The 24,958-nt window shown below is 43.1% G+C and overlaps 1 protein-coding gene across 8 annotated transcripts in view; it reads right to left on the bottom strand.

Annotated features, from left to right (window-relative positions):
- Positions 1 to 24,958, bottom strand: part of ptpdc1a (protein tyrosine phosphatase domain containing 1a) — a 128,121-nt gene that overhangs the window by 27,444 nt on the left and 75,719 nt on the right. For all 8 annotated transcript variants that reach the window (XM_078209661.1, XM_078209654.1, XM_078209659.1 and 5 more), the window contains 2 exons: positions 23,807 to 23,887; positions 21,759 to 21,877 (listed from right to left, as the gene is read on the bottom strand). In XM_078209661.1, coding sequence (XP_078065787.1) covers positions 21,759 to 21,877; positions 23,807 to 23,887 — 200 coding nt within the window. The remainder of the gene's footprint in view (positions 1 to 21,758; positions 21,878 to 23,806; positions 23,888 to 24,958) is intronic.

Raw genomic sequence — 24,958 nt, 5'->3', positions numbered from 1 at the left:
AGTGACAAATGACTTTTCAGACTGAAGAGAAGCATGTAGTGGTGTTGTCCAAGGATCATTATTGGGACAACCATTCTTTCTGATTAGATATAAATGGCCTTGATTTGGGTATATATAACAGAATGTCAAAGGCTGCAAATATTAAACGTGAGAAGGATTGTAACAGACTTCAGGAGGACATAGACTGTGAAAGGGCAGACACGTGGCAGATGAAATTTAATGCAGAACGGTGCAAAGAGATTTATTTTATTAAGAAGAATGAGAGGTGATATAAACTAAATGATGCAATTGTAAAAGCACAACAGGAACAGACAGACATGGCAAGGGGGGAGGTATATACACAAGTCTTCGAAGGTGGTCGGACAAACTAGATAAGCTGTTAAAAAAACATGCAGAATCTTTGGCTTTATAAATAGAAGCATAAAGTACAAAAGCAAGGAAGTTATGCTCAAAAACACTGAATAGGCCCCAGCTGAAATCTTAGTCCAATTCTGGATACCAACTTGAGAGAGGATGTCAAGGCCACAGAGAGAGAGCAGAGGAACTTTACTGGAATTATATTAGGGGCAAATGATTTCAATTATGTGGAGAAGTTATAGAAACTTGGGGAGTTTTCCTTACAGCAGAGAAGATTAGAGGAATAAGAGGTGACCAAAGTCAAGAAGGGTTTTAATAAAGAAAATAAGGAGAAACTGTTTCCTGTGGCAGAATGGTCAGTAATCAGAGGACAGATTTACAGTAATTGGCAAAGGAACCAGGTCATAATGAAAATTTTAAAAAACAAAACAGAGTTATGATTATCTGGAATGTACTGCCTGGAAAGATTGTGGGGACAGATTCAATAATAATTTCTAAAAGGGAATTGGATAAAAACCAAAATGATCAAATTTACAGGGCTTTGGGGGAAAAGCAGGGGAAGTGGATCTAATTGGAAAGCTCCTCCAAGAAGCCAGCCTCCTTCTGTGCATCTCATTCTGGATGGACGAGTGCAACTCCAATAACACTCAAGAAGTTCAACACCACCCAAGGCAAAGCAGTCGGCTTGATTGCTACCCCTTTCTCAAACATTCAATCTCTCCACCACCAATGAACAGTGACAGTCAGTGTACCATCTATAAGATGCACTGCAGGGACTCACTCAGGTTCCTTAGATAGCACCTTCCAAACCCACAACCACTACCATCTCGAAGGACATGGGAGGCAGATACCTGGGAACACCACCACCTGGAGATTCCCCTCCAAGTCACTCACCATCCTGACTTGGAAATATATCACAGTTCCTTCACTGCCGCTGGGTCAAAATCCTGAAATTCCCTCTGTAACACTGTGGGTGCACCTACACCTCAGCGACTGCAGCAGTTCAAGAGGGCAACTCACACCACCTTCCAAATGCTGGCCTAGCCAGTGATGCCCACATTCCATAATTTTTTTTAAAAATTCTATTATTCTATGATATTAATGACTTGGATGAAAGAATTGAGAATGGTATACCAATAAGCTGTGTGATTGAGAACACAAAATTACAAATGGACATCGACTACATTATTGGGCAAAACTATGAAAGGTGAAGTTAACTGTGTGAAGTGTAAGGTTATCCATTCTTGTATCTGAAAATAAATTTGAATGAGTTTCACAGAACCCTGGTGAAAGGTTATTGACCGAAAACGTTAACTTTGTTTCTCTCTCCAAAAATGCTATCCAACCTGTTGAGTATTTCCAGCATTTTCAATTTTTATTTCAGATTTTCACCATCTTCAGCATTTTGCTTTTGAACAAGTGTCTGTGAACACAACTCACTAAAAACTAGTGCATACTACAAAAAGTGAATGGAATGCTTATCTTTAATTCACAGGGGTTTAAATACAAAAGCGAGGAAGTGATGTGCTAGCTGTCCAAAGTCTTGGTTTTAGGCACTGGACCTCAGGAAAGATACAATATGTTGGTTTTGGAGGGGGCACTGGGCAGATTCACTGGAATAATAACTGGGTCTACAGGTGCCTAAACCTTACTTGTATTCTCTTGAGCTTATAAGGTTGAGGTGTGATCTAATCGAGATTTTTTAAGGTCATAAAGGGAATTGAAAAGAAAACTGAAATTTGGAGGAACATTTTACACACAAATGCTCTCCCCTCTAGAAGGGTCAAGTAAATTTTTCAAGACACAGATTAATAGATTTTAGTTGGGGGTAAATATCAAGGTATATGGAACAAAGGCAGATAAATAGAATTGAGGTACAGATCAGCCATGATCTAACTGGATGGCAGGACAGGCTCACGTGTATGTCCCTAGATTTTCTACCAGTTGGTAACTCAATCACTCACTTGGGCTGGTATTAGTGTTATTCCTTCTTTCCTATAATCAATTTTCTGTTCAGCGATACTATTATTTCTAGTTGCACTATTCTCCTTCCAGTCAATGTCACTCTCAGTCTGAAACTCTCTTCCTGTCACATTTTCTTTGGCCATTATTCTCAACAACTCCAATTTAGCTTAATTTAGTTTGGACATTTTTACATTTCAGTGTTCTGTTCGATCCCTGCTGAATTGTCATCAGCATAATCCTGTGTTCCAGTAACCAATAATTATAAATTCAGATTGTTGTAACAAAATGCTGGAAATACTTCGCAGGTCAGAGAAAGAGTTAATGTTTAAGGTTGATGACTTGTTGGGAATAGGTATCAAGGGGTACAGAACAAAGGCACAGGAGTAAAGTTGAGGCACAGATCAGCTGTGTGATTTAACTAAATGGCAGGATAAGCTCAAAAGCATATTCCTTGATTCTTACCAGTCAGTGATTCAACTAGAATAAGAAGAACTGAAGGAAACATATTGATATTACTGAAGTGAAGAAGCTTCTGGAGAACATTTGGCTGCAAGAGCAGACTCTTGCTGATCTTGTGTTGAAAAAAACAGATGAAAGTCTGTTTTTCATTGATATTACCTAAGCTTTGATCCAACTCATTGGTCATGTGGCTGCTTATCTTTAGCTATGCCCTGATGCTTTTGGTTTTTGCATATATGTAGCCCTGTATTCTTGGTAGGCTGACATTGGAGATGAAATGAAAAATCTGCTCCATAATAAAGGAAAATTGAAGCCACTGCGAATTGACATAAATTTACATTCAACCAGTGATCGTTGGCATTAGTGCTATTCCCCCTTTTCCTTAGAGGTATCGTCAACTCCGAACAATCGGAAATGTTAACACTCTTTTGCTCTTTCTACACCTGCTGCCTGACCAGTTGAGTATTACCTGCATTTTCAGATTTATTTCAATTTTTCAGCATCTGCAGTATTTTGCTTCTGTATTACAAATTCAGGTCTGCCACGACATCAGTCACTCCCATTATCAGTGAGTATAATTCTTTGTTTAAATGGAAGTTGTCTTTCACTGTTCTCTGACAACGCACCTCTAGGGGTGGGATAGTCCCCATTGAGTAAAACAAAGACTGGTACAAATCGGTAAGTTACTTCATTCCAGAGTCAGGTGAACATTTAGAACCACAGTTATCAGTACAACTTGATTTTCTAACAGTCCATGCTTGCTTACATCAATTCATCCCACCCGATTTAAGGTAACTTCTAATTGTCCTCCAGCATTTCGAATCTCAAAAGTCCACGCAATCTTCATATAATCCCTACAGTGCAGAAGGAGGCCATTCAGCCCATCAAGACTGCACCGACCACAATCCCACCCAGGCCTTATTCCCGTAACCACACATATTTACCCTGCTAATCCCCTGATACTAAGGTCAATTTAGCATGGCCAATCAACCTAACTCGCACAGCTTTGGACTGTGGGAGCAAATCGGAGCACCCAGAGGAAACCCACGCAGACACGGGGAGAATGTGCAAATTCCACACAGACAGTGACCTGAGGCAGGAACTGAACCCGTGTCTCTGGCTATTGAGGCAGCAGTGCCAACCACTGTGCCGCTCCAAATGAAAGACTCTACCATCTTCTATTTAAAAACTTGAAAACCATGAGCGTATTCAGAAGTACACTGTATTTATATCCTCTTTCCTGTCGATTTTTTAAACCAACCCTTAAATGAACTCCATTTCTTTCCATGGAAAAGTGGTCACAAAAAAATAAATCAACAGGAGATCTGCTCTTTGCTGAAACAGCGAGTTTCAAGTTTAAAAAAAGAGAATCAATATACATAAGTGGTTTATTGCAACTGTGAGGAAATTCTAAACAGTCTAGCTACCGAGATCTCAGAAGAGTAGGACAGATATTAGTTAGAGTGGAGTTCAAGTGTTTGGCTTTCTCTGTCAGATCCACAAAGTGTAACGTACATCTGCAAATTCATTATGGGGTGACACACATGCTTAGCACCAGTGATTACTCTTGTAAGCTGCAGTTTTCGTATTTAAAGCTGGATGCATACACATGCTGGACAATTTTTTTGAGATGCCAGATCAAAAGTGCTCTGGTAGAATCTTTCACGAAGGGGCTGTGCCACATCACACTGCGCCACATCACACATCATCACATCCTGTAAGCATCAGGAAAGCCAGATGTCATGTCCAGAGGTTTCACACAACAACTGGCAGAGCAGACCCCTTCAAGTAGTTGCATGAAAAGCAATAAATCTATCAGTTACTTTGTTCTGCGCACCAAATTTTGAAAGCTCATCTTCGCCAGATATGGGAAACAGCCATTAATCAGATCATGCTGGAAAAAAAAATGGTTCAATTGTTCACTATTGTTCTCTGCTAGATGTGGTAGGCTATGGAGCTTTGATCCAACTCATCAGTCGCGTGGCTGCTTATCTTTAGCTATGCCCTGATGCTTTTGCGTATATGTAACCCTGTGTTCTTGGTAGGTTGACATTGGAGGTGAAATGAAAGATCAGCTCCATAATAAAGAAAAATTGAGGCTGCTGTGAATTGACCCAAATCTATATTTAACCAGTGATGGTTGGTACTAATGTCATTCATCCTTTTACTTACAGGAAATGTGAACGTCTAACAAGCTGAAATGTTAACTCTTCACAGTTGCTGCTGACCTGTTGAGTTCAGTTAGTTACTTCAATTTTTCAGCATCTGCAGTATTTTGATTTTGCATTACAAATCCGGGTCTGCGATGACACCAATCATTCCATTAATCTTCACTTGGTAGTACCACATTCTAATGAATGCTTAGCAATGCACCCTCTCAGAATCAGAGTTGATTGCCTGGTTAGAATCCCTACAGTGAAGAAAGAGGCCATTCTGCCCATCAAGTCTTCACTGACTCTCCAAAAGAGCATATTTTTCAGCAAACCCCCTCCCCCTTCCCACCACCCCATCCCCATAATCCCGTGCATTTACCATGGCTAATCCATCTAACCTACACATCTTGGGACACTAAGGGGCAATTTAGCATGGCCAATCTACTTAACCTGCACATCTTTGGACAGTGGGAGGAAACCGGAGCACCCAAAGGAAACCCACGTAGACATAGGAAGAACATGCAAACAGACAGTCACCCAAGACCGGAATCGACCTTGGGTTCTTAGCGCTGTGAGACAGCAGTGCTAACCACCGTCCACCATGCCACCTTGGTCGAGAATTGTGTGACAGGCGATGCCATGAGGTAAGAAACATAGAAACTAGAGGTAGGAGTAGGCCATTCGGCCCTTCCAGTCTGCTCCACCATTCAGTTTGATCATGGCTGATCAACAAATTCAATATCCTGATCCCCCTTCCTCCATATCCCTTTAGCTCCAAGAGCTATATCTAATTTCTTCTTGAAATCAGACAACGCTTTGGCCTAAACTACATTCTGTGGCAGTGAATTCCACACATTCACCACCCTCTGGGTAAAGAAATTTTTCCTCACCTCAGTTCTAATCCTCAAACTATGACCCCTAGTTCTGGACTCCCCCACCATTGGGAACATTATTTCTGAATCCAGCCTGTCTAATCCTGTTAGAATTTTATAAGTTTTTATGAGATCCCCTCTCACTCTTCTAAACTCCAATGAATATAATCTTAACTGACTTAGTCTTTCCTCATGTGGCAGACCTGCCATCCCAGGATTCAGCCTGATAAACCTCCGCTGTACATCCTCTATAGCGAGAACATCCTTCCTCTGATAAGGACACCAAAACTGTACACAACACTCGAGGTGTGGCCTCACCAATGCCCTATACAATTGCAGCAAAACATCCCTATCCCTACACTTCCTATGCTCAAATCCTCTCACTATGAAGGCCAACATACAATTTAACCTCTTTACAGCCTGCTCTACCTGCACACTTACTTTCAGAGACTGATGCATGTGGACACCAAGGTCGTGCTGAGTAGCCACCTCTCTCAATTTATACCAATTCAAGTAATAATCTGTCTTCCTATTATTACTACCAAAGTGGATAGCCTCACATTTATCCATATTATACTGCATCTGCTTTGCATATGCCCACAAACTCAACCTGTCCAAATCACACTGAAGCATCTCTGCATCCTCCTCACAGCTAATCCTCCCATCCAACTTTGTATCATCAGAAAATTTGGAGATAATGCATTCAGTTCCCTCTTCCAAATCATTAATATATAATGTGAACAGTTGGGGTCCTAGCACAGAACCCTGCGGAACCCCACTAATCACTGATTGCCAATCAGAAAAGGACCCAATAATGCCAACTCTTTGGTTCCTATCTGCTAACCAGCTTTCTATCTATCTCAGGACACTACCTTCCATGTTCTTTAACTTTACAAGAGACTTTGTCGAAAGCCTTCTGAAAGTCTAAATAAACCACATCCACTGGCTCTCTTTGGTCAACTCTACTAGTTACAGCCTCAAAGAATTCCGATTGATTCATCAAGCATGATTTCCCTTCTGTGAATCCATGCTGACTTTGTCTGATAATACCATTGCCTTCCAAATGCTGAATTATGAAATCCTTGATAATGGATTCCAGCAACTTCCCCAGTAGCAATGTTAGGTTCTCTGGTCTACAGTTCCCTGTTTTCTCTCTACCTCCCATTTTGAATAGGGGGCTTACATTAGCTACCCTCCAATATGTAGGAACCAGTCCAGAGTCCAAAGAATTTTGGAAAATAACCACCAATGGATCTACTATTTTCAGGGCCATTTCCTTAAGTACTCTGGGATGAAGATTATCAGGACCTGGAGATTTATCCAACTTCGATCCTATCAATTTCCCCAAAACCATTTCGCTTCTAATACTGATTTCCTCCAGCTCCTCACTAAAAAATGTTACTCTCAGAACTTCTGGTACATTATTCATGCCTTCCTTTGTGAATACTGAAGCAAAGTATGAATTCAATTCCTCAGCCATTTCTTTATTCCCCGTTATGAATTCTCCCATTTCTGACTGTAAGGGGCCTACATCCGTTTTGTCAATCTTTTTCTCTTTACATACCTCACTTTTACAGTCAATTTTTATATTCCCCGTTAGCTTACTTTCATACTCTATTTTTCCCTTCTTAATCAATCTCTTGGTCCTCCTTTGCTGAATATTAAACTGCTCCCAATCGTCAGACCTATTGCTTTTTCTTGCCAATTTGTATGCTTCTTCCTTGAATCTGATACTATCTCCAATTACCCTTGTCAGACATGATTTGGCCACAACTCCCTTACCACTCTTGTGCCAAACAGGAATAAACAACTTCTGGAATTCACCTATTCGTTATTTAAATGCCTGCCATTGCCTGTCCACTGTCTTTCCTTTCAGTAATGCTTCCCAGTCCATCATGGCCAATTCATGCCTCATTACCCTTATTGAGATTCAGATCCTGGTCTCAGAATCAACTACATCTTTATCCAATTTGACAAAGAATTCTACCATATTATGGTAACTTGTCCCCAAAGGTTCTCTCACAACTAGATTGCCAGCTCATCCTTTCTCATTGCACAACACCCAGCCTAACATGGCCTGTTCCCTTGTTAGTCCCTCAACATATTGCTCCAGAAAGCCATCCCATATGCACTCCAGAAATTCCTCCTCTATTGTATTGTGACTAATTTGACTCTCCCAGTCTATTAAAGTTGTCCATAATCACAGATGTTCCTTTAACACACACATCTTTGTTTTCCTGTCTAATGCTTTTCCCAACATTACCACAAACAGTTTGGTGGTCTGTATACCACCCCCACCAATGTTTTTTGCCCCTTGTTGTTTTGTAACTCGACCCATACAAATTCCACATCATAGCCTTGAGACAAAACATCCAAGGCCCTGTTCATCATGGCTGGGGACTTCAATCAGGCCAAGCTCAAGAACCTACTACCAGCCTACCACCAACACGTCTCCTGTTCCACCAGAGGTCCAAACATCCTAGACCACTGCTACACAAATATCAAACATGCCTACAGCTCTATTGCCCGCCCACACTTTGGCAAATCAGACTACAAGGCTGTGCTCCTGCTCTCGGCTTACAAGCAAAAACTAAAGCAGGAGACTCTGTCAAAGAAAGACGTCCAATGTTGATCTGAGGAATTGGATGATGATCTCCTATGAGACTGCTTAGCCGGTGGACTGGTCAGTATTTAAAATCTCTGAACAGCCTGAACGAGTACGCCACTACAGTAACTGACTTCATTAGTACGTGTGTAAAAGTCTGTGTGCTAAAGAAACAAATCCACATGTTTCCCAACCGGAAACCATGGATGAACAGGGATATCCACTGCTTGGTCTGAGGTGTTCAAGTCAGGCAACCCTGCCCTATATAAGAAAGCCAGATATGATCTAAAGCGATCCATCAAAGACGCCAAAAGACAGTACTGGACCAAGTGAGAGTCCCAGGCTAGCCACACAGATCCCCGCCGACTATCGCATGGTCTGCAAGGCATAGCAGGCTACAATTTGAAGGCATGTAAACTCGCCGGTTCCAACGCACCCTTCCCTGATGAGCTTAATGCATTCTATGCCCGTTTTGAGCAAGAGGTCAGCAAGAGCACGCCCTCCACCCCGGAAGCCTCGGATGAATCTGCATCCGAGGTCACCATTGTAGATGTCACAGCAGCCTTCTCGAAGGTCAACCCATGGAAAATGACTGGCCCAAATGGAGTACCCGGATGAACATTCAGATCCTGCGTGGATCAGCTGGTGGGGGTATTCACATCTTCAACCTCTCTTTCCAACAATCTGAGGTCCCTATCTGCTTCAAGAAGACGACCATCATCCCAATACCAAAGAAAAGCCAAGCAGCATGCCTTAGAACATAGAACATAGAACAGTACAGCACAGAACAGGCCCTTCGGCCCACGATGTTGTGCCGAGCTTTATCTGAAACCAAGATCAAGCTATCCCACTCCCTATCATCCTGGTGTGCTCCATGTGCCTATCCAATAACCGCTTAAATGTTCCTAAAGTGTCTGACTCCACTATCACTGCAGGCAGTCCATTCCACACCCCAACCACTCTCTGCGTAAAGAACTTACCTCTGATATCCTTCCTGTATGTCCCACCACGAACCCTATAGTTATGTCCCCTTGTAATAGCTCCATCCACCCGAGGAAATAGTCTTTGAACGTTCACTCTATCTATCCCCTTCATCATTTTATAAACCTCTATTAAGTCTCCCCTCAGCCTCCTCCGCTCCAGAGAGAACAGCCCTAGCTCCCTCAACCTTTCCTCATAAGACCTACCCTCCAAACCAGGCAGCATCCTGGTAAATCTCCTCTGCACTCTTTCTAGCGCTTCCACATCCTTCTTAAAGTGAGGTGACCAGAACTGTACACAATATTCCAAATGTGGTCTCACCAAGATCCTGTACAGTTGCAGCATAACCCCACGGCTCTTAAACTCCAACCTCCTGTTAATAAAAGCTAACACATTATAGGCCTTCTTCACAGCTCTATCCACTTGAGTGGCAACCTTTAGAGATCTGTGGATATGGACCCCAAGGTCTCGCTGTTCCTCCACAGTCTTCAGAACCCTACCTTTGACCCTGTAATCCACATTTAAATTAGTCCTACCAAAATGAATCACCTCACATTTATCAGGGTTAAACTCCATTTGCCATTTTTCAGCCCAGCTTTGCATCCTATCTATGTCTCTTTGCAGCCTACAACAGCCCTCCACCTCATCCACTACTCCACCAATCTTGGTGTCATCAGCAAATTTACTGATCCACCCTTCAGCCCCCTCCTCTAAGTCATTAATAAAAATCACAAAGAGCAGAGGACCAAGCACTGATCCCTGCGGCACTCCACTAGCAACCTGCCTCCAATCCGAAAATTTTCCATCGACCACCACCCTCTGTCTTCGATCAGACAGCCAGTTACCTATCCAATCGGCCAACTTTCCCTCTATCCCACACCTCCTCACTTTCATCATAAGCCGACCATGGGGGACCTTATCAAACGCCTTACTAAAATCCATGTATATGACATCAACTGCCCTACCTTCATCAACACACTTAGTTACCTCCTCAAAAAATTCTATCAAATTTGTGAGGCACAACTTGCCCTTCACAAATCTGTGCTGACTATCCCGGATTAATCCGCATCTTTCTAAATGGTCATAAATCCCATCTCTAAGGACCTTTTCCATCAATTTACCAACCACCGAAGTAAGACTAACCGGTCTATAATTACCAGGGTCATTTCTATTCCCTTTCTTAAACAGAGGAACAACATTCGCCATTCTCCAGTCCTCTGGCACCATCCCCGTGGACAGCGAGGACCCAAAGGTCAAAGCCAAAGGCTCTGCAATCTCATCCCTTGCCTCCCAAAGAATCCTAGGATACATTTCATCAGGCCCAGGGGACTTATCGACCTTCAGTTTATTCAAAACTGCCAGGACATCCTCCCTCCGAACATCTATTTCCTCCAGGCTATTAGCCTGTAACACCTTCTCTTCCTCAAAAACATGGCCCCTCTCCTTGGTGAACACTGAAGAAAAGTATTCATTCATCACCTCGCCGATCTCTACTGACTCCATACACAAGTTCCCACTACCGTCCTTGACCGGCCCTAACCTCACCCTGGTCATTCTTTTATTCCTCACACAAGAGTAAAAAGCCTTGGGGTTTTCCTTGATCCGACCCGCCAAGGACTTCTCGTGTCCCCTCCTAGCCCTCCTAAGCCCCTTTTTCAGCTCGTTCCTTGCTAACTTGTAACCCTCAATCGAGCCATCTCAACCTTGTTTCCTCATCCCTACATAAGCTTCCCTCTTCCTTTTCACAAGACTATCGTCCAGTGGCGCTGACATCCATCATTATGAAGTGTTTCAAAAGGTTAGTCATAGCACGTATCAATTCCAGCTTCCCGGATTGCCTGGATTCACTACAGTTCGCATACCGTCACAATAGGTCCACAGCAAACACTATCTCCCTGGCCCTGCACACAACCCTGGAACACCTAGATAACAAAGACACTACGTCAGTCTCCTATTTATTGACTACAGCTCAGCCTTTAACACCATTATTCCTACGAAACTCATCTCCAAACTCCATGGCCTGGGCCTCGGCTCCTCCCTCTGTGACTGGATCCTGAACTTCCTAACCCACAGACAACAATCAGTAAGGGTAGGCAACAACACCTCCTCCACGATCATCCTCAACACCAGTGTCCCACAAGGCTGTGCCCTCAGCCCCCTACTATCCTTATACACCTATGACTGTGTGGTCAAATTCCCCATTAAATTAATTTTGAAGTTTGCTGATGACACAACCGTAGTGAGTCGGATCTCAAACAATGACAAGACAGAGTACAGGAATGAGATAGAGAATCTGGTGAACTGGTGCGACGACAATAATCTCTCCCTCAATGTCAACAAAACGAAGGAGGTTGTCGTTGACTTCAGGAAGTATAATGGAGAACATGCCCCTGTCTACATCAGTGGGGGTGAAGTAGAAAGGGTTGAGAATTTCAAGTTTTTAGGTGTCCAGATCACCAACAACCAGTCCTGGTCCCCCCTTGCCAACACTATAGTTAAGAAAGCCCACCAACGCGTCTACTTTCTCAGAAGACTAAGGAAATTTGGTACATCAGCTACGACTCTCACCAATTTTTACAGATGCACGATAGAAAGTATTCTTTCTGGTTGTATCACAGCTTGGTATGGCTCCTGCTCTGCCCAAGACCGCAAGAAACTACAAAAGGTCGTGAATGTAGCCCAATCCACCACGCAAACCAGCCTCCCATCCATTGACTCTGTCTATACTTCCCGCTGCCGCAGAAAAGCAGCCAGCATAATTAAGGACTCCATGCACCCTGGACATACTATCTTCCACCTTCGTGTGTCGGGAAAAAAAATACAAAAGTCTAAGGTCACGTACCAACCAACTCAAGAACAGCTTCTTCCCTGCTGCCATCAGACTTTTGAATGGACCTACCTCGCAGTAAGTTGATCTTTCTCTACACCCCAGCTATGACTGTAACACTACATTCTGCGCTCTCTCCTTTCCTTCTCTATGAACGGTATACTTTGTCTATATAGTAATACGTGTGACAATAATAAATCAAATCAAAATCTATGCCAATATCTTTCCTCAATATCGTATCAATATCATCTGTGATCAATAATGCAACTCCATCAACTTTTCCTTTCCGTCTATCCTTCCAGCCCTTAATGTTAAGTTCCCATCCTTGGTCACCTTGCAGCCACGTCTCCGTAATGCCAACTACATCATATTCCTTTACATCTATCTGTGAAACAAATTCATCCACTATTGTTTTGAGTGCTCTGAGCATTCAGATACAAAACCTTAAGGTGAGCCCTTTTAACCTTTCTTTTCCCTTTCCTACTATTTTTTTTTACTCAGTCCTTATCTGACTTTGGACCTTGATTTCTCTATCATTTTCCTTATTCTCCTTACTGTCTTTTCCTATTGTTCTTAATTACCCCTGCTCTGAATCCTTGCAAAGGTTCCCATCCCCCTGCCATATTAGTTTAAACCCTCCCCAACCACTCTATAGATTGTGTGGTATAAGTCACACCTCTTAAAAAAATTCAGTTTTTCTATTGTTACTAGCAGAGTGAATAACCTCACACTTCCCCACATTGTACTTCACCTGCCATCTTATTGCACTCACTTAATCCATCTATATTCCTTTGCATACTTTTTGTGTCCTCCTCACAGCTTACATTCCCACCTAACTTTGTATCAACAACAAACTTAGAGGCATTATTCTCCGATCATCGTGTAAGTCATTAATATAGATCGTATATAGCCGAAGCCCCAGCACTGATCCTTACAGCATTCCACTAGCTACAGCCTGCCAACTTGAAAACGCTGCTTGTCTCTACTCAATTTCTTGGCTGTTAACCATGCTAATATATTAGCTCAGATATTGTCAGTGGCAAGACTGTGGTGCTCTCCACTGACCGTAATTAAAACTGCAGCCTGCCCTTTATGCACTTTGGAGCGGCATGGTGGCGCAGTGGTTAGCACTGCTGCCTCACAGCTCCAGGGACCTGGTTCAATTCCCGGCTTGGGTCACTGTCTGTGCAGAGTTTACACATTCTCCCCATGTCTGCGTGGGTTTCCTCTGGGTGTTCCGGTGTCCTCCCACACTCCAAAGATGTGTGGGTTAGGTTGATTGGCCATGCTAAATTGCCACTTAGTGTCCCAGGATGTCTAGGTTAGAGGGATTAGCGGGGTAAATATGTGGGGTGACAGGGATGGGGCCGAGGTGGAATTGTTGTCGGTGCAGACCCAATGGCTGGATGGCCTCCTTCCGCAGTGTAGGGTTTCTATGATTCAGTGAAGCTTTATGGACTTCCTATCCTAGTTGCAGGACACAACTGAAGCAGCTCAGGCTCCAGCTCAACAACTCTGAGCCAAAGATGCTCAAGCAGCAGACACTTCACCAATGCGGTTATTCAGAATTGCACTGCTTTCCACAAACTTCATATGCTGCAGTCATGGTACACACCTCCCCTGCTATGTCAATCTACCCTTATTTATTTGATTAATTAAGTAGTTACTAATTTAGTGAAGTAGTGGTAATCGATAGTCTCAACTTGGAGAGTTAAGAAAAACACTTATCAGCCACGGAAGATAAAAACAAAAATAAAAACCAGCACCTTCTTCCCCCTCCACACTGAATTCCCACTTGCACCAAATTTCCAACGACGGCACTCAGTTTACAAAGTTCACTGTTCCCTGATCACTCTGTGCTTCTTCGAAATGCTAAAAATTGCTGACCTTTCTAAATGGGAACATTATTATACCAATCCTAGGTCAGGAATCTCCAATGGCTTCATTATGCATCCTGCTGTCCCCTCCAAAGAAAGATATTCCCAATAGTCTACTCCAAGCTGACAAGATGACACATTGGGGGCGACTTTACCATCGCGTTGTGCCAACTTTCGGACGTGGCACAGTGGCAAAGTGGGGCGTAAAGTGATTAGTGCTGGGTTTTGTGACTGGCACCATTTTATGAGCGCCAGATTTCCGGCGCGGTCAGCCTCTTGGCGGAAATGTACGGAAATTTATGTAAATGGTGTTTAACATCTGCTTAGCGAGCCCGGCGCTTAATCATCCGGGCACCGCCACCGCCCCCCCCTCATCTTAATGACCGCACCAAAAAGGTTCTCGCCGGCGAGGAATAGGCATGCTCCCCATGAACGGGGAACAGTTGTGTTGGCCTCGCCAGTGGAACCAGAGGCCAATGAGGTTCCCGGGGAGGCCGAAAGCAAGTGAGGGTTGCCCCTTGGGCAGTGCCAGGCTGGCAGTGCTGCCCTGGCACCTGGGCAATGTCCACTGGGCAGCTGGGCAATGCCCACTGGGTAGTGTCAGGGAGAGGAGCTAATGGGGGAGGGGGCTCACTGCCACTCTGCAATGATCGGTGGGGGAGGCCTGTTGCCACTCTGCAGCGATCGGTGGGGGAGGGGGCAGGGGGCCGTGATCAGTGGGAGAAGGGGAATCCCATGATCGGGGGGGGGGGGATCCAACGATCGGTCTGGGTGTCAGGGGGGTCGGCGGGGGCTATAGCTCGGGCCGCAGGTCCCTGCAATTGCCAGGAGGGGTTTGCTGCTTCAGGCTGCCTGCACTAGCCGGGGCCTGACAGTTCTTTCTTTTCTGTCAAACCCCTGCTACTGCTAATGCGCATGTGCAGCATCAGATGCCTGCACGTGCACACTACCTCCCTTTGCAGGCTTTCGGGCACATTAAGCCCCGCCCACAGGCTTTTGCAGTGAGCAACAGGCTCACTCAGAATTTTGCAAGCAGTGTGTGTGTGGGGTGGAGGCTGGAAAAACGCCCAAAAGACGGATCTGAAACTCTTCCAGTTTCAAGTCCGCCCAACACTTAGGAAAAAAAATGGTAAAATCGCCCCCTTTGTGTTCAGTTTTGTCATGACTCCAACTTATTTTCCAGGGAAATGGCTGATTGTTGATGTCCATTGCTGCTATGGACGAGGAAAATTCTGCAACCAGTTTAGCATAAGAACAGGCAATCAGATTTTATTTTGTAGTGAAGACCTTGAACCTGCTTAGGTCCTTAAATAGGTTATATAGATTGGAGTTATGAAAGGAAAAGCCCACTCCCTCAAATTAGTTGTTTAGTCACTGGTGGATTATATCTACTCTCCTCCTCTTCATGTCTGTCACCCTGTAAAATTTATTGTTGTACGTGATCAGTTTTTTTCAATAATCCCTTTACATTGTTTTCACATTTTCACATACATTATTATATATCAAAGCCTTTGGAGTGCCTTACAGGCTGCTACACTAACATGCACCCATGCAGCTAAGTGGAAACATTGCCACCATCTACCCAATGTAGTGACTCTATACATAGGGTAATGTTGTGAAGCATACAGAAAACCATCATGATTTTGTCAACTCCTTCTGGGGCATGTTGACAGCAACCCTCAAGTGGTCTCAGCATCATAAACTGAACTCGCCTCATTCTCACATACCTTCATTGTAACTACTGTCAGCTAAAGTTTGGGGATAGTAATGTAATGTGAGAAACATGTATGGCAGCGGAGATACCATAAACTGTTTGGAGTCTCTTGAGAGTCCATGAATTAAAATATTGTGTGAACTCCCAATCTATATATTACTGATATGCATGATATTCATCTGCATCCCAATGCTCATGGAATAATGCCCCTTCTTATTCACATGCATCAGACCATAGTTTTTGGGTGCATGAAATACCACAGCTCGTCAACTTCCTGGTTAATACCTCTGTATTTTGTGAAGCATAGAACAAACAGTAATGATTTTGCCAAACTGCAAGTGCATTGAGTGCCAGAAGATCATTGTTTTTTTTGTCACAAATACTAATGCCAGAGGCTATTCCTTTCCCAGCTCATGAGCCTTTCCCTGTTCAATTTCCCCACTGTCTTAGCCTTGAAGTTGCAGGTAGAATTCCAGGCTGTGGTTGCTTGGTTCCATTCTCATCCATTGAAATGTAGCCAAAGGACACATACTGGCATCTCTTCGTACTCATGCAATGTTACCTCTGGAACACCCAACAATCTATCCTTGCCCCTTTTCTGTTCATTATCAACTACTACCCCTCAGTACAACATCTGAGAACACATCAGGACCATATGTGGGCTAAAGACTCTCAGCTCTACCTCACCATCACCTCCCTGCAACCTTCCTCTCTCCTTAACTTGTCACAGTTTAACCAATATCTAATTCTGAATGGTTGTTGAAAGCCAATTCTCTTAGACCCAGAATAAGGCTACAGGTCTTCCTTAGAGCAGTGTTCTAGGCCTAGAAATGTTTCAATGATATCCTCCCTTCAGAAGTGAGGGTGTTTGCCAATGGTTGCATTTTATTCAGTTCCATTTGTGATTCCTCTGATAATGAAGTAATCCGTGCCTGCATGTCGGGCAACATGACCACATACAGGCTTAGTTTGACATGTGGCATGTAACATTTGCACCATCCAAATGCTAACAATGATCATCTCTAACAAGAGTGAATCTTACAAGCTCCCCTTGACATTCAGTAGAGTTACCATCACTGGATCCCCCATCCTAAACATTCTGGGATAAACGCAAAATACTGCAGATGCTGGAATCTGAACAAAAACAGAAAAATGCTGGAAAATCTCAGCAAATCTGACAGCATCTGTGGAAAGAGAGTAGAGCCGATGTTTCAAGTCTGGATGAACATTCTGGGGGTCAGCATTGACCATAAAGCAAATTAAACCAGCCATATAAAAATAGTTTGGTTACAAGAGGAGGTCTGTGTCGCCATATTCTGCAGCAAGTAACTCACATCCTGACTCTCCAAAGCTTACCCACCATCTACAATGCACAAATAAGGAGCATGATGGGATACTCTCCACTTGCCTGGATGAGTACAATTCCAACAATGTCCTAGAAACTCCACACCTTCCAGGACAAAGTAGCCTACTTGAAGTGCCAATGCACTACAAGAACTTGCCAAGGCTTCTTCAATTGCACCTTTTAATCTAAATCCATGACCTCTATACTCCAGAACAAGGACAGTAGGGCACATGGGACTACCACACCTGCATGTTCACCTCCAAATTATTACCATCCTGATTTGGTATTATAATCGCTGTTCTTACGTAGTCACTGGGTCAAAATCCTGAAACTCTCTACCCAACAGTACTAACGGTATCTACAATAGAGATTGTAATAGTTTAAGAAGGCAGCTTCCCAAGGGCAATCAGGTGGGCAACAAAATGTTAACCTTGCCAGAGATGCCCACATTCCATGAACAATTCTTTTTTTAAAAATCCCTGTGGGGCTTGCCCCTCCCGATCTCTGTTACTCTTCCATATCTTGAAGCATTTGTGATCTGTGCACTCCTCTGATTCTGGCATCTCCCACTTCCTTCTACTTGAATTGCACCACCAATGGCAACTAGACTTTTGCCCAAGTTCTGGTATTCCCTTCACAAATTTTGCCAGCACTCATATCACTCATTCCTCCTTAAAGCCTACCTGTTTGGCCAAATGTCATCTGTCCTGATACAGCCCTTTTTGGTTCATTAGCAAAAATGTATTTATTGGTATCGCTTTTAACATGCTCCTTGGTAAGTTTTACTACATTAAAAATACCACATAAATGCAAGTTGTTGTTGCATACGATGGTAACAATAATAAATCATACTTTAAGAAAGTCACTGTGAAGGAAACACTGTTGTTAGCTTTCATGCTGCTGTGCAAAGACACTTAGGTAGCTGCATATCTCAACAAGGTATTTTTACATCTCCAATGTCATTGATATACCACTAATTGGCTGACAGCAGGTGGTACACCCTGATGGGCACAGGAAAGGTCATGGTCATGGGAATATTTACAATAATATTACAGTCTTAATCGCCAACTGTGTTGGCTGTAATAGATGAAATATGAGAGTGATAGCTTCCCCGAGTACTTTACTTCTGAAGCTCCTCATGATTTTCCCCAAGGATGAGAATCACGTCAATCTAGAATTTCCCTCAACTGACATTTCACAACAACTAGCAAAAAAGAGCTTTCAAATGGGAAAAAAAAGCTTCTTCCCAGGGCGAGGAGGAAAGGATGATCATTTTTAAAGCATCATACGGTTGCAGGGATGGTGTAGGAGGGAGGGTTTCAGCTACGTGGATAATTGGAACACATTCTGGGGAAGGTGGGACCTGTACAAACAGGACGGGGTGCACCTGAACCAGAGGGGCACCAATATCCTGGGAAGGAAATTTGTTACGGCTCTTCAGGGGGGTTTAAACTAATTTGCCAGGGGGGTGGGAAAAGGAGTTGTAGTCCGGAAGTCAGTGTTGAGGGTAGTGAGGTATTGGGGAAGGTATCAAGGTCAAGGGTGGGTACCAGTAGACAGGAAGGTGGGTTGAAGTGTGTCGACGTCAATGCAAGGAGCATCCGGAACAAGGTAGATGAACTTGGGGCGTGGATTGGTACTTGGGACTACGATGTTGTGGCCATTACGGAGACATGGGTAGAACAAGGACAGGAATGGTTGTTGGACGTTCCGGGGTATAGATGTTTCAGTAAGTGTAGGGAAGCTTGTAAAAGAGGTGGAGGAGTAGCATTGTTAATCAAGGATAGTTTAACGGCTGCGGAAAGGCACTTGGAGGGGGATATGCATACTGAGGTAATATGGGCTGAAGTTAGAAATAGGAAAGGAGCGGTCACATTGTTAGGAGTTTACTATAGGCCCCCAAATAGTAATAGAGATGTGGAGGAAGAAATTGCTAAGCAGATTATGGATAGGTGTGGGGGTCACAGGGTAATTGTCATGGGGGACTTTAACTTTCCAAATATTGATTGGAACCTTTGTAGGTCGAATAGTTCGCATGGGGCAGTTTTTGTGCAGTGTGTGCAGGAGGGTTTCCTGACACAATATGTGGATAGGCCGACAAGAGGTGGGGCCACATTGGATTTGGTACTGGGAAATGAACCGGGCCAAGTGTTAGATTTGGTTGTAGGAGAGCACTTTGGAGATAGTGACCACAATTCGGTGTCTTTTGTTATTGCAATGGAGGGGGATAGGGCCGTATGGCAGGGAAAGGTTTATAATTGGGGGGGAGGTAATTATGATGCGATTAGGCAAGAATTAGGGGGCATAAGATGGGAACAGAAACGGTCAGGGAAAGGAACTAATGAAAAGTGGAACTTTTTCAAGGAACAAATACTGGGTGTCCATGGTAGGTATGTCCCTGTCAGGCAGGGAGGAAATGGCCGAGTGAGGGAACCATGGTTCACAAAAGAGGTGGAATGTCTTGTAAAAAGGAAGAGGGAAGCTTATGTAGGGATGAGGAAACAAGGTTCAGATGGCTCGATTGAGGGTTACAAGTTAGCAAGGAATGAGCTGAAAAAGGGGCTTAGGAGGGCTAGGAGGGGGCATGAGAAGCCCTTGGCGGATCGGATCAAGGAAAACCCCAAGGCTTTTTACTCTTATGTGAGGAATAAAAGAATGACCAGGGTGAGGTTAGGGCCGGTCAAGGACAGTAGTGGGAACTTGTGTATGGAGTCAGTAGGGATAGGCGAGGTGATGAATGAATACTTTTCTTCAGTGTTCACCAAGGAGAGGGGCCATGTTTTTGAGGAAGAGAAGGTGTTACAGGCTAATAGGCTGGAGGAAGTAGATGTTCGGAGGGAGGATGTACTAGCAGTTTTGAATAAACTGAAGGTCGATAAGTCCCCTGGGCCTGATGAAATGTATCCTAGGATTCTTTGGGAGGCAAGGGATGAGATTGCAGAGCCTTTGGCTTTGATCTTTGGGTCCTCACTGTCCACGGGGATGGTGCCAGAGGACTGGAGAGTGATGAATGTTGTTCCTCTCTTTAAGAAAGGGAATAGAAATGACCCTGGTAATTATAGGCCGGTTAGTCTTACTTCGGTGGTTGGTAAGTTGATGGAAAAGGTCCTTAGGGATGGGATTTATGACCATTTAGAAAGATGCGGATTAATCCGGGATAGTCAGCACGGATTCGTGAAGGGCAAGTTGTGCCTCACAAATTTGATAGAATTTTTTGAGGAGGTAACTAAGTGTGTTGATGAAGGTAGGGCAGTTGATGTCATATACATGGATTTTAGTAAGGCGTTTGATAAGGTCCCCCATGGTCGGCTTATGATGAAAGTAAGGAGGTGTGGGATAGAGGGAAAGTTGGCCGATTGAATAGGTAACTGGCTATCTGATCGAAGACAGGGTGGTGGTCGATGGAAAATTTTCGGACTGGAGGCAGGTTGCCAGCGGAGTGCCATAGGGATCAGTGCTTGGTCCTCTGCTATTTGTGATTTTTATTAATGACTTAGAGGGGGGGGCTGAAGGGTGGATCAGTAAATTTGCTGATGACACCAAGGTTGGTGGAGTAGTGGATGAGATGGAGGGCTGTTGTAGACTGCAAAGAGACATAGATAGGATGCAAAGCTGGCTGAAAAATGGCAGATGCAGTTTAACCCTGATAAATGTGAGGTGATTCATTTTGGTAGGACAAATTTAAATGTAGATTACAGGGTCAAAGGTAGGGTTCTGAAGACTGTGGAGGAACAGAGAGATCTTGGGGTCCATATCCACAGATCTCTGAAGGTTGCCACTCAAGTGGATAGAGCTGTGAAGAAGGCCTATAGTGTGATAGCTTTTATTAACAGGGGGTTGGAGTTTAAAAGCCGTGGGGTTATGCTGCAACTGTACAGGACCTTGGTGAGACCACATTTGGAATATTGTGTGCAGTTCTGGTCACCTCACTATAAGAAGGATGTGGAAGCGCTGGAAAGAGTGCAAAGGAGATTTACCAGGATGCTGCCTGGTTTGGAGGGTAGGTCTTATGAGGAAAGGTTGAGGGAGCTAGGGCTGTTCTCTCTGGAGCGGAGGACGTTGAGGGGAGACTTAATAGGGGTTTATAAAATGATGAAGGGGATAGATAAAGTGAACGTTCAAAGACTATTTCCTCGGGTGGATGGAGCTATTACATACCTATAGGGTTCATGGTGGGAGATATAGGAAGGATGTCCGAGGTAGGTTCTTTACTCAGAGAGTGGTTGGGGTGTGGAATGGACTGCCTGCAGTGATAGTGGAGTCAGACACTTTAGGAACATTTAAGCGGTTATTGGATAGGCACATGGAGCACACCAGGATGATAGGGAGTGGGATAGCTTGATTTTGGTTTCAGATAAAGCTCGGCACAACATCGAGGGCCGAAGGGCCTGTTCTGTGCTGTACTGTTCTGTGTTCTATATCTCCAGAAGGTACACAACACTATTATTATTTCCTTAGCTCAGCATGAAGAATTTCTAACAATAGGTTCTCTTTTAATCTTATCTTTAAATTACAAAAAGGATCATTAAGTCTAGCACATTAGCCATAACCTGATACAAATCCATAGGGTTTCTGTTAATTGCAAACAGGAGAAGAGACTTACTTCCAGCTTCCATGAACTCCTCTGGTAGGTAAGTAAAGCCACTCACTGGCTCCAATGGGTTACCACAGCGTGCATGCTCCCCAGGACGCTGAAGGTTAATTACTGTCTTTATGCCATGCCTGAAGCAAGGAGTACAGGAGTCAGGTGCTAATTGAAATATAGATCAACAGTTAAAAACTTGCATTTATTTAGTGCCTTTCACAACCATCGGATGTCTCAAAGCACTTTATAGTCAATGAAGTACTTTTGAAGTGTAGCCAGTGTTGTTATGTAGGAACCACAGCAGCCTCCCACAAGCAGCAATGTGATAATGAGCACACAACCTGCTTTTGGGTCAGAGATAAATCTTGGTCAGGACACCTGGGATAAACATGTTTTAATAGAAACCTTCTATGTACACATATACACATGCACGCATACATGCATGCAATATTTTGCGAAATAATGGAATAATCCAATAATTAGAACTCAGATACTGAATTGAAGTTCATAGAATCATAGAATCCCTACAGTGCAGAAGGAGGCCATTCGGCCCATCGAGTCTGTACCAACCACAATCCCACCCAGGCCCTACCCCCACATATTTTACCCGTTAATCCCTCTAACCTACGCATCCCAGGACTCTAAGGGGCAATTTTGTTTTTAACCTGGCCAATCAACCTAACCCGCACATCTTTGGACTGTGGGAGGAAACCGGAGCACCCGGAGGAAACCCACGCAGACACGAGGAGAATGTGCAAACTCCACACAGACAGTGACCCGAGCCGGGAATCGAACCCGGGACCCTGGAGCTGTGAAGCAGCAGTGCTAACCACTGTGCTACCGTGCCGCTACCGTGGAAACTTAGTACGTTTAACACAAACGCATGCAGTCTTTAAAGCCAGGTCAAATGACAGAGGGGAATCAGGACATGCTGTGTTCCTGCAAAACCCCTGTATTAACAAACCTGAACTAATGAAAACAAAGCAATTCATGCACTCATTATCTGGGTTTGCAAAAGATTACAAATAAAATACTGAACTGGTGGTTTAATAATCTCAATAATGAATACGAATAAAATCTAGAATTATTTCTGAATCCAGTTGTCATGCTTACAATTCATGTTTAGAAACAGTTCTTTGATACTGTAATAGCTCCTTATAATGTACTCTCATCTACCAAAAAATATACATAGAATTACATAGAAACAAAAAAATTATAGAACAAAAGATGGGCAATCATGTCTGTGCCACTTATTTATTTTGTTTTAGATATTACCACAGGAACCACTTCAGAATTCTGACGAAGGGTCTACATCCAAAACATTAACCAATCTTTTCTCTTTATAAATACTAACAGACCTACTGTGTATTCCCAGCCATTTAGGTTTTCTTTTAAACTTTAGATGTCCAATATTTACAATTACTATCTTTATTTCTAAATGCTTTAAATTGATCATGTAAAGATTTAAACTGAATTAGCATGTTATGGAAACAGATATTAACATTTTTTTTACTGTAAATGATATATTTATTGATAATGGTTCAAGAATTAGTGATGTTGTTTGTGCTGAAGGGAATCTTATTGTTTCTATCATACGGTGAGAACTAAGCTGTAGCTTATTCCTTATTGCTCTCCATGTTGCTCACTATTTTTCTGGTGTGTTGGTCATTTCTGTTGTGGCACTTTTGCCTGTCTGAGGAATTTTGAAATGCCCAATAATTATTTATATGTTAGCTTTGCACTGTGTGGTAGAAACATAAATTCAGATTCAACAACATGGATTTCCAAGATAGGCCCATCCAATTTTTGGACATAAATTCAACAAAAAAGTGTTGGGACTGATCAACTTTTAAATCCACTGTGGTTCCTCAGTTAAATAACCCGCAGATCGTCGGTGTTAAAACTAACACATTAAAAATGACCACTTAGATAAAGAATGTAATGGCTAGAGACTTCATTAAACATCTCCCAAATATTGACTGCAGAGGGAATAGGGAGAAATGTGGAAAGATGCAAGAAGTCTCTCCTAAAAACCGCACATTAGAAACACTCCAGCTAAAGGATACCTTTTAAATTGTTCAATAATGTTGTATTTTTCAATTATTTCAGTGGAGGGACGAGCCATTGCCAATATGTTGTCAGTAATCCTGTACATAAGAAAAAAAATATTTTTAGGATAAACTGCATAAATTATTCTGGAGGCCAAGTATTCTACTTACTTGCAAATCACTCAGCAATTCACCAACAATTAAATGTCTTCACAGGTAGACTGTGCATTTAACAATGATTCAATATTGATGCAAGGCTAAAGGTCTAAAAATTAAATTCTCTTGCATGCATCCTGAAAACATTTGATACTGTTATACACTTTAAGAACAAGACTGGAATAATTTAAACTATGGTCAAATTAAATAATTAAACATTTAAACAATCAGACATCTTATGGTTGACAACATTTTAGTTTCATCCAAAACTTGGAGCACCTTTCTGCATATTCAGGCGTGCTTTGCTCACATTTAGTTGTTCTAGTTAAACCTGGTACCCTCGGGTTGTGTCGGTCACTCCCAGAAAAACAAAAAACAAAAAACAACCACCAGGGACGATGTGCCAGTTAAGATTGTTGATTCCCTAGCCTTCATTTGCTTTTGATCAGGTTGGCTCTAGTTTTTCTCCCAGTGCTGACAAATGTGAAAACTCACTAATGCTATTTTTTGGATTCTGAGGGGATAAACAAAATGAGGTAGTAATGACAGATGCAACAGTATACTTTATGTATGACTATCATCTGATGCGAGAAGGGTAATGCAAGTGAGGATAATTTGATACTAAACTACCAGTATGGCAATATTAAAGCCCTTTATTTAGCAACCTGTCATGAGTTTCAGTGATCTAATGCTTTAATAAGGTAGAAGCACAAACTGCAATCATATATATGAAAATAGTGTTGCTATCAAGAAGTCAAGAAACTGGTTCCATCACTACATAGAAACATAGCAGATAGGAGCAGGAGAAGGCCATTTGGCCCTTCGAGCCTGCTCCGCCATTCATCACAATCATGACTGATCGTGGTAGCACAGTGGTTAGCACTACTGCTTCACCGCGCCAGGGACCCAGGTTCAATTCCCGGCTTGGGTCACTGTCTGTGTGGAGCTTGCATGTTCTCCTGTGTCTGCATGGGTTTCCTCCGGGTGCTCCAGTTTCCTCCCACATTCTGAAAG

Source organism: Mustelus asterias, chromosome 3 (assembly GCF_964213995.1).
Source record: "Mustelus asterias chromosome 3, sMusAst1.hap1.1, whole genome shotgun sequence".
NCBI classification, from domain to species: Eukaryota; Metazoa; Chordata; class Chondrichthyes; order Carcharhiniformes; family Triakidae; genus Mustelus; species Mustelus asterias.
Note: the sequence above shows the minus strand (reverse complement) of the source record. Positions and strands in the feature narration are given on the sequence as shown.